Here is a 15,263-nt window from a genome sequence, read left to right on the forward strand (position 1 = left end):
TGAAGCATGGGGCTGAGGCTGTGCAATGCCTGGTTACGTTGCAGCCTGCAGCGCTGGCATCCCATGTGGGGGCCGGTTCATGTCCCGCCTGTTCCTCTTCCAATCAAGCTCCCTGCTAATGTGCCTGGCCTGGGAAAGCAGAAGAAGATGGCCCAAGTGCTTGGGCCCCTGAACCTGTGTGGTAGACCGAGAAGAAGCTCCTGGCTTCGGATCAAAGATTTATTTATTTGAAAGTCAGAGTTAGAGAGAAGGAGAGGCAGAAAGAGAGGTCTTCCATCTGCTGGTTCACTCCCCAGATGGCCACAACGGCCAGAGCTGCACTGATCAGGAGCCAGGAGCTTCTTCTGGGTCTCCCACATGGGTACAGGGGCCCAAGGACTTGGGCCATCTTCTACTGCTTTCCCAGGCCACATCAGAGAGCTGGATTGGAAGTGGGGCAGCCGGGACTTGAACTGGCACCTATATGGGATGCTGGCACTGCAGTTGGTGGCTTTACCCACTATGCCACAGTGCCAGCCCCAGGTACATGGTTTTTACGAGTGGCGTATCAGAAGTTTCTAAGGCCATGGCAAGCTATGAAATGAAAATTTTGAGAGAAGACATCCTTGGAAACATCAATTCTATCCAAAGAAAACTTGTGGTCATACTAGTGGAAAGTAAAATACACTGCAGATAGACTGTCTTACCTGGGATGGGAAGTTACATGACAGTTTATGAAAGTACAGCAGTTGAAAGTATGAATAGCTCTAAAAGTCTTAAATATATGCAGCAGAATCGATAGAACTGCTCCGGGATAAGCAGACAAATTCACCATCTCTTGATTTAGGTCAAGCTGACGGATTAGCAAGGAAGTATTGGATTTTGAGGAACCAGCAAGCTCACATGGAGGCGTTGCAGTATTGGTCATCTGCTGGGCTATGTGGAAAACCTTGTCGGTCTCTCAGATGAGGTTTCATGCAGAGGATGATCGCACCACCCTGTAGCTAGGTCAGAAGTTAATTTCAGAAACAAGTTTCAAAAAACAGCATGTATGGGCATAGACATTTAAGTTGTGCATTTCAAGAATTATGGGAATTTAAAAATGAACTATCAAAACCTGTGGGCTGAGTCAAAAATATTTTTGGGGGATTTGTAGCCTTAAATATTAAAATTGTAAAAGAAGAATAACTACAACTTAATGAGCAGAGTAAGTTTGAACAAAGAAATAATAAACATGAGCAATCTTTTAAAAATATTTATTTGAAAGAAAGTTACAGAGAAAGAGAAAGAGGTCTTCCATCTGGTTCACTCCCCAGAAGGCCACAATGGCTGGAGCTGAGCTGATCCGGAGCTAGGAGCCAGGAGCTTTTTCTGGGTCTCCCACGCAGGTGCAGGGGCCCTAGAACTTGGGCCATCTTCTACTGCTTTCCCAGGCCATAGCAGAGAGCTGGATCTGAAGTGGAGCAGCTGGGACTCCAGTCGGTTCTCATATGGGATGCCAGTGCTGCAGGCTGGGGCTTTAACCCACTGTGCCACAGTGCTGGCCCCAAAATAAGAGTAATTGTTAAAGGTACAGTAGAGAGTGAGTGTCAAAGCCAAAAGTCTTTTTTTTGGGGGGGGGGAGGGTGAACAACCTCTAAAAAGTTGGTCAAGAGAGCAGAGAAGATAGAGTAAAGCAAATCATGAGTGAAAAGGAGGATAAATCTACACAAAGATAAGTAGAAGAAAAAATAAAAAGCTTGAATACTACCTGGTAAAGAAGTTGAAGGATGGTTAAAAATCTTCCCATAAAGAAAGCAGTAGGTTAGAAATTTTACAAGTGAGTTCTACAAATATTTCAAAAACCAAAAATACTAAGTTTGTAGACTTTATTTTGTGCAATTAGGAAAATATGGACCATTCCACAATTTATTTCTTTTTTGAAGCCTATGTAACTTTAAGATCCTACCTAAATAAAAAAAGGGACGCTGTAAATGAAGACCCTTTTTGCTTAATACAGATTTTTAAACCTTACACTAAGTACTAGCAAATCCAAACTAACAGTGGTTAGAAAAAGATATAAAAATCAGGGCCAGCTCTGTGGTGCAGTGGGTTAATGCCCTGGCCTGAAGTGCCAGCATCCCATATGGGCACCGGTTCTAGTCCCAGCTGCTCCTCTTCCGATCCAGATCTCTGCTGTGGCCTGGGATAGCAATAGAAGATGGCCCAAGTCCTTGGGCCCCTTCACCCGTGTGAGAGACCTGGAGCAGGCTCCTGTCTCCTGGCTTTGGATCGGCACAGCTCCGGCCGTTGTGGCCGTCTGGGGATTGAACCATTGGATGGAAGACCTCTCTCTCTGTCTTTACCTGTCTTTCAAATCAATAAAATAAATCTTTAAAATATATATATATAAATCAAGTTGGGTTTATCTCAAAAGTGTGCAAGTATTTAATATTAGAAGATTCATAAGTGAAATTCAAGGTTTGTTACATTAATAAAGACAAGTGATTTATAAATCAGTTTTTGCAATTTACCTGTAGTAAGGAGATGGAACCTTTCTAAGCTGCTAGGGAATAGCTGTCAGAAAATAGAGCAGGGCTAGGGGCACAGCAGAGCAGTTGAGACCTCCACGTTCTGCAGCAGAGTGCCCTGGTTCCACACTGATTCCAGTCCTGACTTCTGCTGTCAGCTGTGCAGGCCCTGGAAGGCAGGTGAGGGCTTAAACTGACTTCCTACCGCCCGTGGGGGAGACCTGAGTTGAGTTCGTTGGTCCCTACCTTGGCTCAGCTGCAGACATTTGGTGAGTGACCCAACAGAGGGAAGCTCTTGCCCTCTGATTCTCAAACAAACAAAAACACACAAAAAGACAAAAAAAGGCAAAAACAACAACAAAACCCTCCAGGTTATAAAGGGGTAACATTAGAAACCTTCCCTTTAAAGTGGAAGACAAAGATGGTGTGTGTGTATTCAACACTGGATAACTGACAAGGAGAACTTGTATCAGTAAGAAAAGTAGACAAATATTGAGACATAAGAATTGGAAAGTAGGAAATAAAATCTTGTTAAATATGACATAGTTATTTACATGGAAAAGCCAGGATTACAGTCCAATTATTAGAAATAACTGTGGGCCGGCGCCGCGGCTCAATAGGCTAATCATCCGCCTAGCGATGCCGGCACACCGGGTTCTAGTCCTGGTCGGGGCGCCGGATTCTGTCCCGGTTGCCCCTCTTCCAGGCCAGCTCTCTGCTGTGGCCCGGGAGTGCAGTGGAGGATGGCCCAAATGCTTGGGCCCTGCACCCCAAGGGAGACCAGGAGAAGCACCTGGCTCCTGCCTTTGGATCAGCGCGGTGCGCCGGCCGTGACAGCCATTAGAGGGTAAACCAATGGAAGGAAGTTCTCTCTGTCTCTCTCTTTCTCACTGTCCACTCTGCCTGTAAAAAAGAGAAAGAAATAACTAGGTTTAGCAAGGTAACCAGATGGAAGATTAATGAAAGTCATTGTATTTCTCAACACTTGTAAAAAGAGCTTAAAAACATAATTAAGTGGGTAGGCGTGGCACATAAGGTTAAATCACTGCTTAAGATGGCCACATGCCGTATCTTATCTGAGTGCTGATTTGAGTCCCAGCTGCCTGCTGATGGATGAGGGTCACATATTTGGGTCCTTGCCATCCATGTGGGAGACTCAGATGGAGCCTGTGGCTCCTGCTGTCACCGTGGCCCAGCCTGGCTGTTGGTGGGCTTTTGGGGAGTAAACCAGAGAATGGAAGATATTTCTGTCTCTCCTTCCTTCCTTTGCTCTGCCTTTCAAATGAATAAAAATAAACGTTTAAAGAGTTTACTGTGAAAAACGTCAACAAATAATTAAGAGGTATTATAGAAGTATTAGAATATCAACTTTAAATCTAGGGGCTGGCATTGTTGTGTAGCAGGTTAACCTACCACTCGGGACACTGGCACATCATTTTGGAGTGCTGGTTGGAGTCCTGGCTGCTTTGTTTCTGATCCAGGTTCTTGTTAATGTGCCTGGGAGAGCAGTGGAAGATGTCCAAGTGCTTGGGCTCCTGCCACTCACGTGGGAGACGCAGATGGAGTCAGATGGAGCTCCTGGCTCCTGGCTTTGACTTGGCTGCTGTGGCCATGTTGGGGGTGAACCAGTGGATGGAAGATCTCTCTCTGTCACTCTGCCTTTCAGATAAATAAATAAACACCCCCTAACCCATGTAACCTAGCACAAATGTGTGAGGACGTTGAAGGGAAAATGATGCCTTATTAAGAAAGTTCTCAATGGGCCGGCGCCGCGGCTCACTAGGCTAATCTTCCGCCTAGCGGCGCCAGCACACCGGGTTCTAGAGCCGGTTGGGGCGCCGGATTCTGTCCCGGTTGCCCCTCTTCCAGGCCAGCTCTCTGCTGTGGCCCGGGAGTGCAGTGGAGGATGGCCCAGGTGCTTGGGCCCTGCACCCCATGGGAGACCAGGAAAAGCACCTGGCTCCTGGCTCCTGGCTCCTACCATCGGATCAGCGCGGTGCGCCGGCCGCGGCAGCCATTGGAGGGTGAACCAACGGCAAAGGAAGACCTTTCTCTTTGTCTCTCTCTCTCTCACTGTCCACTCTGCCTGTCAAAAAAAAAAAAAAAAAATCTCAATAAATAGAAGAATGTACCATGTATATGGATTAGAAAACAATTTGTGTATTCAGTCTAATTTCATTGAAAATCCCAAGGAACATGGTTGTATGTAATGAAAATATGATCAGTGGGAATGGGTGTTTGGCTTAGCAGTTGGGATGCTAGTTGGGATATCTGCGTCCCATATTGGAGTGCTGCATTCCAGTCCCAGCTCTTCCTGATTCCAGCTCCCTCCTAAAGCACACCTTCCCAAGGCAGTGGTGATGGTTCAGGTAGCTGGATCCCCTTGCGACCCACATGGGAGACCTGAGTGAGTTCCCAGCTTCCTGGTTGTAGGCGTTGGGGGAGTGAACCGACAGATTGGAGGAAGCTCTGCCTGTGTCTTTTTTTTTTTTTTAAATTCAGAGATTTTCCATCTGCTTGTTCACTCTCCAATGCCTACAGAAGCAAGAAGCCTAGACTTCTATCCAGGTCTCCTGTGATGGTAACGTGGGCTCGAGAACTTGAGCTATCACTTGCTGCTTCCCAGGCTGCATTAGCAGAAGCTGGGTTGGAAGCAGAGGAGCTGGGATTCGAATCTGCACCCCACTATGGGATATGGCCATCCCTAGCAGTGGCCTGACCTTCTGTGCCACATTGCCCACAGCTGTCTCTCAAATAAATAAATAAAAATTAAAAAAAAATCCAGTGGATTAAGAGTATAGATGTCATAAACAAAGGTTTATGAACCTTAAACTTAATAGAAAGTATAGGTACGTGGGGTGTAAACCGTAGTGCAGTGAGTTAATCTGTCCCGTGGGACACAGCTGCATCCCGTGTCAGCACTGGTTTGGGTCCCAGCTACTCTGCTCCCTATCCAGCTTTCTGCTAACGCATCCTGGGCGCCAGCAGATGGCTCAGTTGTTTGGACCGCTGCCTCTCATGTGGGAGACCAGATTGAATTCTGAGCTCCTGGCTTCTGCCAGGCCTTAAAAAACATTTTCTTTTTTTAAGTATAGGTCAGTATAAGACCTTGATAAGTTAGTTAAAAGATGTATTTATGCTATGTAAAAGAATGTTAATAACACTGTTCATAGTAGTAGAAAACTAGAAATAACTCAAATGTTTTTATATACAGAAATATTACACTGAAGTAAAAAACGAAAATAAAACACAACAGACATGAACCTTGAAAACATTAGCCAGGGGCTGGCATTGTGGCACAGTGGGTTAACTCCCTGACTTGAAGTGCCAGCATCCCATATGGGCGCTGGTTCCAGTCCTGACTGCTCCACTTCCAATCCAGCTCTCTGCTGTGGCCTGGGAAAGCAGTAGAAGATGGCCCAAGTCCTTGGGCCCCTACACCCACATGGGAGACCCAGAGGAAGCTCCTGGCTCCTGGCTTCAGATCAGCGCTGCTCGGCCAATTGGGGAGTGAACTAGTGGGTGGAAGACCTCTCTCTCTCTCTCTGCCTCTCCTCTCTCTGTAACTCTTTCAAATAAATAAATCTTAAAAAAAAAAAAAAAGCCAGACACAAAAGGATAAATACTATATGATTTCACCTATAATGGGTACCTAGAGGGGCTGGCGCTGTGGTGTAGCCGTTAAAGCCACCACCTGTGGCACCAGCATCCCATTTGGGTGGTGATTCAAGACCCTTCTACTGAGATGGGATGATTTGCAGGTGGGAGTGTGGCTATGGGGGGAAGAACCGCTATAATCCAAAAGTTGTACTTAAGAAATTTATTAAATAAAAGCTTTCTATTAAAAAATTTTTAAGAAGTAATATGACATGCCTTAGAAGTTAAAATATGATATTGTATTTCTTATTATTGCTTTAATAAATTAGCATAAATATATTTAAAAAAAGACCCTTCTACTCTACTTCAATCCATCTCCCTGCAATGCATTTGGGAAAACAGCAGCAGATGTTCCAAGTCCTTGGGCCTCTGCACCCATATGGAAAACCCGGAGGAAGCTCCTGGCTCCTGGCTTTTGCCTGGCCCGGCCCTGGCTGTTGCAGCCATTTGAGGAGTGAATTAGAGGATGGAAGAACTCTTTCTTGCCCTCTAACTCTGCCTTTCAAATAAGTAAATAAATAAATCTTAAAAAAAAAAAAAAAAAAAAAAAAAAGAGGTACCAGAGAAGGCAAATTCATAAACACCATGGCTCCTGGTGTTGGAGAGAGGGAATATGGGAGTTACTGTTTCAGTTTGGAAGTCCTGGAGGTGGGTGGTTGTACAGTTTTGTGAATTCCTGAATTGTACATATTAAAATGCTAAGTTATGTGCAGTTTACCATAATGTAATTTTTATTGAACTGAAGTGACATGACAGTAGGAATTAGTCCGTTTTAGTGAAATAAAAATCCCCCAAATTAAATTTAATATGCTTGCTGCTTTTTTAAAGTTACATGCAGCTGAAAATACAAACTTTCTAGGAATTTGTTGTGATGCAGTAAAATGCAGAAAAGGAAAGCAAGGAATCAAAATGTAAGATTCAAGTTGATCTAAGGAGGCAGAGGAATAAGATGGGGGTGTTATGATTAAATATAGATGATTGTAAGGGTCAGCTTGTGGATTCTTAAGTAGAAATGGGCCGTGTGTGGATAAACAGTGAGAATGTCTTTAATGAAAGGATTGTGATGAATTTTGTGCACTTGAGATCTAATGGGAAAAATGTTGCTAAATGGGGACTTCAGACTCTGAGTTTGAAATCCTGACTCCAACTATGTACTGACTACATGATCTTGGGCAGATAACTTCTCTGGGCTTTGGTCTCATCTGTAAAATAAAGATGAGAATAGTAACTACATCCTATGACTATTTGGTTATTAAATGGATTTGTCTATGTATGTGGTATAGAGTGTGCTCTGTGCATCTTTACCGCCTGTTCCAGTTAATCTTTTTTTTTTTTTTAAGGTTTATTTTATTTATTTGAAAGAGTTCCAGAGAGAGGTAGAGCCTCAGAGAGAGAGGTCTTCCATTCTGCTGGTTCACTCCCTGAATGGCTACAACCACCAGAGCCGAGCTGATCCGAAGCCAGGAGCCAGGAGCTTCTTCTGGGTCTACCACACGGGTGCAGGGGCCCGAGCACTTGGGCCATCTTGTACTGTTTTCCCAGGTCATAGCATAGAGCGGTATCTGAAGAGGAGCAGCTGGGACTCGAACCGGGGCCCATTATGGGATGCTGGTGCTGTAGGCCAGGGCTTTAAACCAATGCGCCACAGCGTCAGCCGGCCCCAACTTAAAGAAATTTATTTAAAAAAATTATTTTCCTCTCTGGAACTTTTTTTTGAGCCTTTTTTTAAAAAGAAAAAAATGTTTTTACATGCTGTTATGTTTATTTTTTTTCCCAAAGAAACCTTTTATTTGGGGCTGGCGCTGTGGTGGGGGAAAGGCGCTGCCTGCAATGCCGGCGTCCCATATGGGTGCCAGTTCGAGTCCCGGCTGCTCCACTTCAGATACAGCTCTCTGCTATGGTCTGGGAAAGCAATAGAAGATGGCCCAGGTCCTTGGGCCCTTGCATCCATGTGGGAGACCTGGAAGAAGCTCCTGGCTCCTGGCTTTGGATCAGCTCCGGCCATTGTGGCCAACTGGGGAATGCACCAGTGGATGGAAGTCAGTCTCTCTCTCTCTCTCTCTCTCTCTCTCTCTCTCTCTCTCTTTGTCTCTGTCTCTCTCTGCCTCTCCTTCTCTCTCTGTAAATGACTTTCAAGTAAAGTAAATAAATCTTAAAAAAAGAAGCCTTTTATTTAAGGAATACAAAACTTTATGCATTTCGTAAGCACAACTTAGGAATATAGTGATTATTCCTACCATTCCCACCCTCCCACCTCTCCTCCTGCTCCCTCTCCCATTCCCAGTCCCATTCTCCACTAAGATCCATTTTCAATTAACTTTATACACAGAAGACCAACGCTATACTAAGTAAAGAGTTCAACAATTTGCACACACACACACAGAGACTGTTCCTCAACAGTCAGTACAAGGGCTGTTCGAAGTCGTTGCATCTTGAAGTTTAAAAGAAAAATTTTCAACATGTGTTTCAATTCAGGCTGCATCTTTTTCCTGATGATATACAACCATCTCAGTTGGGCCTATTTGGCAGGTCTTTGGTCGCTCTGTTCCTTTTGGGGTTGGCACATTTTAAAGCTGTTTTAACTGACAGTGAACAGGTTGACTCTGACTTTCTGTGGTCCTTTGTCAAGAATGCTCCAGTGTGTTTTCCCAGATTCTCTCCCATGTGTGTTTCCCTTGTTCATTCTCCAGACCTGCAGATATCTTCTAGAGGGGGCTTGCAAGTGCTGCTGTCCCCCAGACGAGATGAGTGAGGGACTGATAGCCACTGGGAAGCACCGACTGTAAATTTGACTTTCTGCAAAAACAATTCACTCATTAGCATCAATGTGGAAGTTGGAACATGCCCAAACCTGTTTCTCTTTTGGGCTTTACCTGAGGGAAGCATAGATGATTCTTTCTTTTAATTCAGCTTTTCAGCTTTTTGCAGGATCTGAACTATAGAGGGACAGAAGGTATGAAGTATAGCATGAGTTTGTTGCATTTGTGTAGGGTACTTCAAATCCATGTGTCTTTTTTTTCTTTAAGATTTATTTATGTATTTGAAAGGCAGAGTTGGAGAGAGATTGACTCCCCAAATGGCTACAAAAGCCGGCGCTGGACCAGGCTGAAGTAAGGAGCCAGGAGCTTCTTCCAGGTTTCCCACGTGGGTTTGGGGCCCCAAGTACTTGGAGCCATCCTCAGCTGCTTTCCTAGGCATATCAGCAAGGAGCTGGATTGGAAGTGGAGCAGCTGGGACTTGAACCATTGACTGTATGGAGAACCAGCACCCTTATTGGATGCCAGCACCGCAGCACTGGCCCTGTGTTTTTACTTCTGCTGCCTCTTACTTGTAAATGCTGTAGAGAATTTTCCATTAAGAGAAGATTGTATGTATTTTTTTCCTTTTAGTGTTACACTCAGGCTGCGATTTCTTCACTGCCAAAATGACATCACTTTCTACTTCTGCCCAGTGTTCAGCATCCGAGAGTGCTTGCGGGATCTCTACAGAACGAATCAATCAGGTAAATCATTATTGGGCACTTCTGTTTTCTTTATTTTTTGAATTGAATTGAGGCATGTAGCTGACTTCATTTACTTAGGTTTTATACAAAACAAACGTGACTATATGTTACTTTAGGGAAATGGGCAAATGGTACCAACACTTAGATATTTGAGTTGATCGTTGACTAAATATTTGAGGTTTCAGACTGGCGAAAGTGGCATATCCTACACAATGGCATGATTTTGGGTACAGGTGGCTAGTGAGGAGTTTGGGGCCAAGTTAGGTAAGTTTGTTTTCTATGTCCCTCACATTGTTATAGTTAGTTTGCTTGCTTTAAAAATTAATTTTAGGGGCTGGCGCTGTGGCACAGTGGGTTAACGCCCTTGCCTGAAGCACCTGCATCCCATATGGGCACCGGTTTGAGACCTGGCTGCCCCACTCCAATCCAGCTCTCTGCTATGGCCTGGGAAAGGAATAGAAGATGGCCCAAGTCTTTGGGCCCCTGCACCCATGTGGGAGACCCAGAAGAAGCTCCTGGCTCCTGGCTTTGGATTGGTGCAGCTCCAGCTGTTGTGGCCAATTGGGGAGTGAACCATTGGATGGAAGACCTCTCTCTTTCTCTCTGCCTTTCCTCTCTTGTAACTCTTTCAAATTAATAAATAAATCTTTAAAAAATAATTTTAAAATAAGCAATTGTATTCTTACAGAAAATTCAAGCTATAATTTATGCATCTTTCTGTATCTTTTTTTATAAAGATTTATTTATTTGAAAAAGTTAAGGGGAGAGAGAGAGAGAGAGATCTTCCATCTGCTGGTTTACTCTATAAATGGCTGCAATGGCCAGGGCTGAGCCAGGCAAAAGCCAGAAACTTCTTCCAGATCTCCCACGTGGGTGCAGGGGCCCAAGGACTTGGGGCATCTGCTTCCTTCCCAGGCCATTAGCAGGGAGCTGGATCGGAAGCTGAATAGCCAGGACTTGAACCTGGTGCCCATGTGGGATGCTGGCACTGCACACAGCAGAGTCGAGGTGGCTAGCAGTTTATGTGTCTGTTACTCATGGACATGTAGGTTGTCCCCATCTTCTGGCTCTCTGTGAATAATGCGGCTATGAACACTGGTGTATAAATGCTTAGTTTGGTCCCAACCTTCAGTTCTTTTGGGTATGTTCCTTGGAACAAAATGACTAGGTCACAAGGCTTTGTCAGGAGCTGCCAGACTGTTACCACCACAGTGACACCATTTTACTTTCCCACCAGCAGGGAAAGTACAGGGGTTCCAATTTCTGTGTCCTTACTACTGCTTACTTTACTTAAAATTTTTTTTTTATTACTGCCATCCTAATAGGTGTGAAGTGCTCTTTGATAAGTGATTTTTCAGGAAGGCAGCAAGTAACACTTTGATCATTTGTAGTTATATTTTGCATTGGACGGTTATGCATAATTTGATGTTAAGTAGTTCCAGGGATTTTTTTTTTAAGTGTTTCAGGAGATTCTTGTTCCATAGGCTTTCAGAAACTAATTTAGTTGAAATGATATAGCAGGCTTATTTTATGTTTACATCAGGTACGACCAAAACTGCCGCTTTTGAAGATCTTGCAGGCAGCAGGTGCACAAGGTGAAATGTTCACTGTTAAAGAGGTAAGGCATCAAGAAAAACTGTTTTGTTTTGCTTTTTAAAGATTTATTTATTTGAAAGAGTTACAGAGAGAAGGAGAGGCACAGAAAGATAGATCTCCCGTCTCCTGGTTCACTCTCCCAATGGCTGCAACAGCTGTGGCTGAGCCAGGCTAAGGCCAGGAGCCTGGAACTCCATCCAGGTCTCCACATGGGTGACAGGTCACAAGCACTTGGGCCATCTTCCACCGCTTTCCCAGGCAGATGAGCAGGGAGCTGGATAAGAAGGTTAGCAGCTGGCACTCAAACCAACACCCTTATAGGATGCTGGTGGTAGCTTAAGCCACTGTGCCACAACACCAGCTCCAAACTCTCAGTTTTAAGAACAGTTGAGAAATGGAAGCCAGCAAATAAGTAGTTCTGAAATCAGGCCTAAGAAAGGAAGTTTTAATGCTTAGAAGTACTAGAAGGGCAACTTCTGTTCTGTTTTAGACTGTCAAGTTGAACTTTGTTTCATTCAGAGTTCCTTTCAAAGTAGTTAGAAGAAAAACACAATTAACCATGAATACATTGTTCCAGAGTTAAAATGCAAAACATGTACAGATTAAAAAATGACATTGTGACTTAGAAGATATACTGCCAGGCAAGAATTAAATGTAGTAGTTTTTCATTATAAATCTGTCAGATACTCTCTTCCAAGCACTGTGAGTTATTGTAAACACTTATGCATTTAAATAACTTACTTAGCTTCTGAAGTTTTTTTTAAGCAAAAGCAAATTGAATTTTTAAGTGGAACAGGCTAAGTATTAAAATGTTAATCTGTCTGAACTGTTTGCATTTAGTAGGGTAGTATCAAAGCCTTCCTAAACAGAGGAAACAAAATTATCAACCCCCTTTTTTAAAAACTTTTCTTAAAAGCTTCATACCTATCGGCACTGCCTTATTTCTGAGCTATTAGACTTCTTAAGGGAACAAATTTGCAGGCATTTCAGGTTTTTCTAGGAAATCTATATTTTTTTTTGTTATTTTAATTAATTAAATTTATTTGAAAGAAAGAGACAGGGAGATCTTTCTGATCTGCAGATTTACTCCCCAAATGCCTCCGACAGCTGGGGCTGGACCAGTCCAAAGCTGGTGGCTGAGAACCCAGTCCCACGGGGGTCGGAGGGATTGAGCTACTTGAGCCGTCGTCACCAAGGCTTCCTAGGGTCTGCATAGCAGGAAGATGGAATCAGGAATGAGAGCTGGGTGTCCGATGTGGCACATGGATATCCTAACTGGGGCTTAAGCGGTAGATTAAATTCCTACCCCATGGTGGATCATTTTCAAGTTTTGAATCATAAACTTGTTCATATTCTCTTCCATTTTGTGAACTTTGTGACAGAAGGCCAGATAGACTAAACTGTTACTTGATAAACACAGTTCTGTTTCTTGTACTTACAGGGTTGATGGATTTTTAAACATTGTACAGGGGAAGGTGTTCGGCATGGCAGTTACGTTGCTGCTTGCTCTGCTGGCTTTCTGTATCAGAGTGCCTGACTCAGGTCCTGGCTACTCCACTCCCATGACAATTCCTGTGAATGCTCACCCTGAGAAGCAGCAGATGATGGTTCAAGTACTTTGGGGAGTGAAGTAGTGGGTAGAAGATTTCTCTCTGTTTTCTCCATCTCTCTTTCTTTCTGCCTTTCAAATAAAAAAATGAAAGTCTTTGGTAAATTGTTTATGTGCCCTTGGACTTGGAATTTTTTTTAAAACTTTTAAAAAATTTATCTTCATTGTATTTGAAAGGTAGCAAGATAAAGAGGGAGGTCTTTTATCTGCTGGTTCATTCCCCAAATTCCTGAAATAACTGTGACTGGGCCTGGTTGAAGCCAGGAGCCCAGAACTGCATCTGTGTCTCCCGTGTGGGTGGCAGGAACCTGAGAACTTGAGCCATCGTTTGCTGCCTCCTAGGATGCTTATTAGCAAGAAGCTGAATCAGAAACAGAGCCATGACTTGAACCTAGGCACTCCTGCAGGATGCCAGCATCCCAAGTGGCACCTTAACTGCTGCATCAGACCCCTGCCCTGGAGAAATTCTTATGGCCCAGGCAGAGTATATCACTACTAGTAGAACATTTCCCTTCATTTGGACTGGTGAGAGGATTTTTAAGGGGATATTAGGTCAGTTACCATTTTTTTCTCATTGTCAGAGCAGTATATATATATTTTTAAAGACTTTATTTATTTGAGAGGTAGAGTTACTGACAGAAAGACATCTTGCATCTGCTGATTCACTCCTCACATGGCTGCAGTGGCCAGATCTGGGCCGATCCAAAGCCAGGAGCTTCTTCTGAGTCTTCTTTGCAGGTGCAGGGCGTGCCCAAGCACTTAAGTTATCATCTGCTGCTTTCCCAGGCTGTAGCAGAGAGCTGGATCAGAAGAGCAGCACCCGGGACCCGTACCAGCGGCAATGTGGGATGCTGGTATCGCAGGTGGAGGCTTCACCCACTACGCCACAGTGCCAGCTGCAGATTGGTGCATGTCTGGGCTAAAATGTCTGGTCTGTTACTAGCCAAGTGGGTGAACACTCGTTAGTTAGGAACAGCCTCTTTGTTGTAGGACCCCTTGCATAGCACTGACAGCCTTCTAAGTGGTCTTTTTCTGCCATACTGATTTACTTCAGTTACTGGTAATTTGTGGCCTTGGTAACAGCTAGCTAGATGCCTCATGCAGTTTTGCTTCTACGCAGGTTATGCACTACCTAGGCCAGTATATAATGGTGAAGCAGCTTTATGATCAGCAGGAGCAGCATATGGTGTACTGTGGTGGAGATCTTTTGGGAGAGCTTCTAGGACGGCAGAGCTTCTCTGTGAAAGATCCAAGGTAAAAAGCGAGGGTTGCTTGCCTTCTTGGGTACTTACAGCTGTCCACTTCATCTCTCAAGGTTATTAATGGTGCCATCAGTCAACACGTGTTTAAGAGCCGAGCTGATGTGAGGTAGCCTGTGATACAACAGGAGTATTGTGAGCAACACAGCCTCTGGTTTTGTGCAGCTTACAGAGTAAGATAGAAGATGACCTTCTCCATCTTAATCAAACCATCACACCAGTATGTGTGATCATTACCACCATGTGGTAAAATTAGAGCGTAAGTGCTACAGAAACGAGAGGTGCCTGGCACAGGGAGTGGGTGGGGCCAGGAAGGGCTCCTTGCGGAAGTAAAATTTGGGCTGAAGGATGAAGGACACTGGATTAGAGGGGTTAGTGGGAGGATAGCTTCAGTTTGAGCTTCATGTGCCAAGGTCAAGGTAAGGAGGGAGGTGGATGTGTCTTGTTTAGAATTGTATGAAATTACTACTAGAGGGAGATTGAGCAGATGAGTGAAATGAAAAATTGCTAGGCATTTTGAGGTTGGTGATTAGCCTTGTAAGAATCACCGGAGCTAATCTGACCTGTGATGTGACTTTCACCGAATGCATGGGACATGGTCATTATCTTTATACCGTTAAAAACTAATTAGAAATTCAGAAATCACTGTGTTCTTTCTCTCTCTCTCTCTCTCTTGCTTTCTTTTCCTTTTTAGATTTATTTTATTTATTTGAAAGGCAAAGTTATAGAGAGAGTGAGCAAGAGACAGAGATCTTCCATCCTCTGGTTAACTCCCCAAATGGCACCCATGACCAGGAGAGGCCAGGCTGAAGCTGGGAGCCTGGAACTCCATCTGGGCGTCCATGTGGCTGGCAGGGACCTAACCTGCTGCTTTCCCAGGCTGCATCAGCAGAGAGCTGGGTTGGAAGTGGGGTTTGAACCAGTGCTCCCATATGGGATAGAGGCTTTGCAAGCAGCAGCTTGCCTTCTGTATCCAGTTAATAGTTTTTTTTTAATGAGGACAAAGTAAGACAAGGGCCTAGGCATTAAACATCTTAATATTTGGCTAATTTTTTTTTTTTTTGACAGGCAGAGTTAGACAGTGAGAGGGAGAGAGAGAGAGAAAGGTCTTTCTTTCCGTTGGTTCACCCCCCAAATGGCCACTACGGCCG

General features: G+C 44.2%; 1 protein-coding gene across 14 annotated transcripts in view; it reads left to right on the plus strand.

Annotated features, from left to right (window-relative positions):
* Positions 1-15,263, plus strand: part of MDM4 (MDM4 regulator of p53) — a 46,839-nt gene that overhangs the window by 8,460 nt on the left and 23,116 nt on the right. For 7 of the 14 annotated variants that reach the window (XR_007909876.2, XR_011381362.1, XR_011381363.1 and 4 more), the window contains exons 2-4: positions 9,536-9,648; positions 11,192-11,266; positions 13,974-14,107. Coding sequence is in view for 4 of the 14 variants with exons in the window: in XM_002717573.5 (XP_002717619.1) it covers positions 9,571-9,648; positions 11,192-11,266; positions 13,974-14,107 (287 nt within the window). In the remaining 10 variants the exon portion in view is untranslated. Of the gene's footprint in view, positions 1-9,172; positions 9,257-9,535; positions 9,649-11,191; positions 11,267-13,973; positions 14,108-15,263 lie in introns of those variants that run through there. The other 7 variants (XR_011381365.1, XR_011381358.1, XR_011381360.1 and 4 more) reach the window with 3 other exon arrangements.

The sequence above is a fragment of the Oryctolagus cuniculus genome, chromosome 13 (assembly GCF_964237555.1).
Source record: "Oryctolagus cuniculus chromosome 13, mOryCun1.1, whole genome shotgun sequence".
Classification (NCBI taxonomy): Eukaryota; Metazoa; Chordata; class Mammalia; order Lagomorpha; family Leporidae; genus Oryctolagus; species Oryctolagus cuniculus.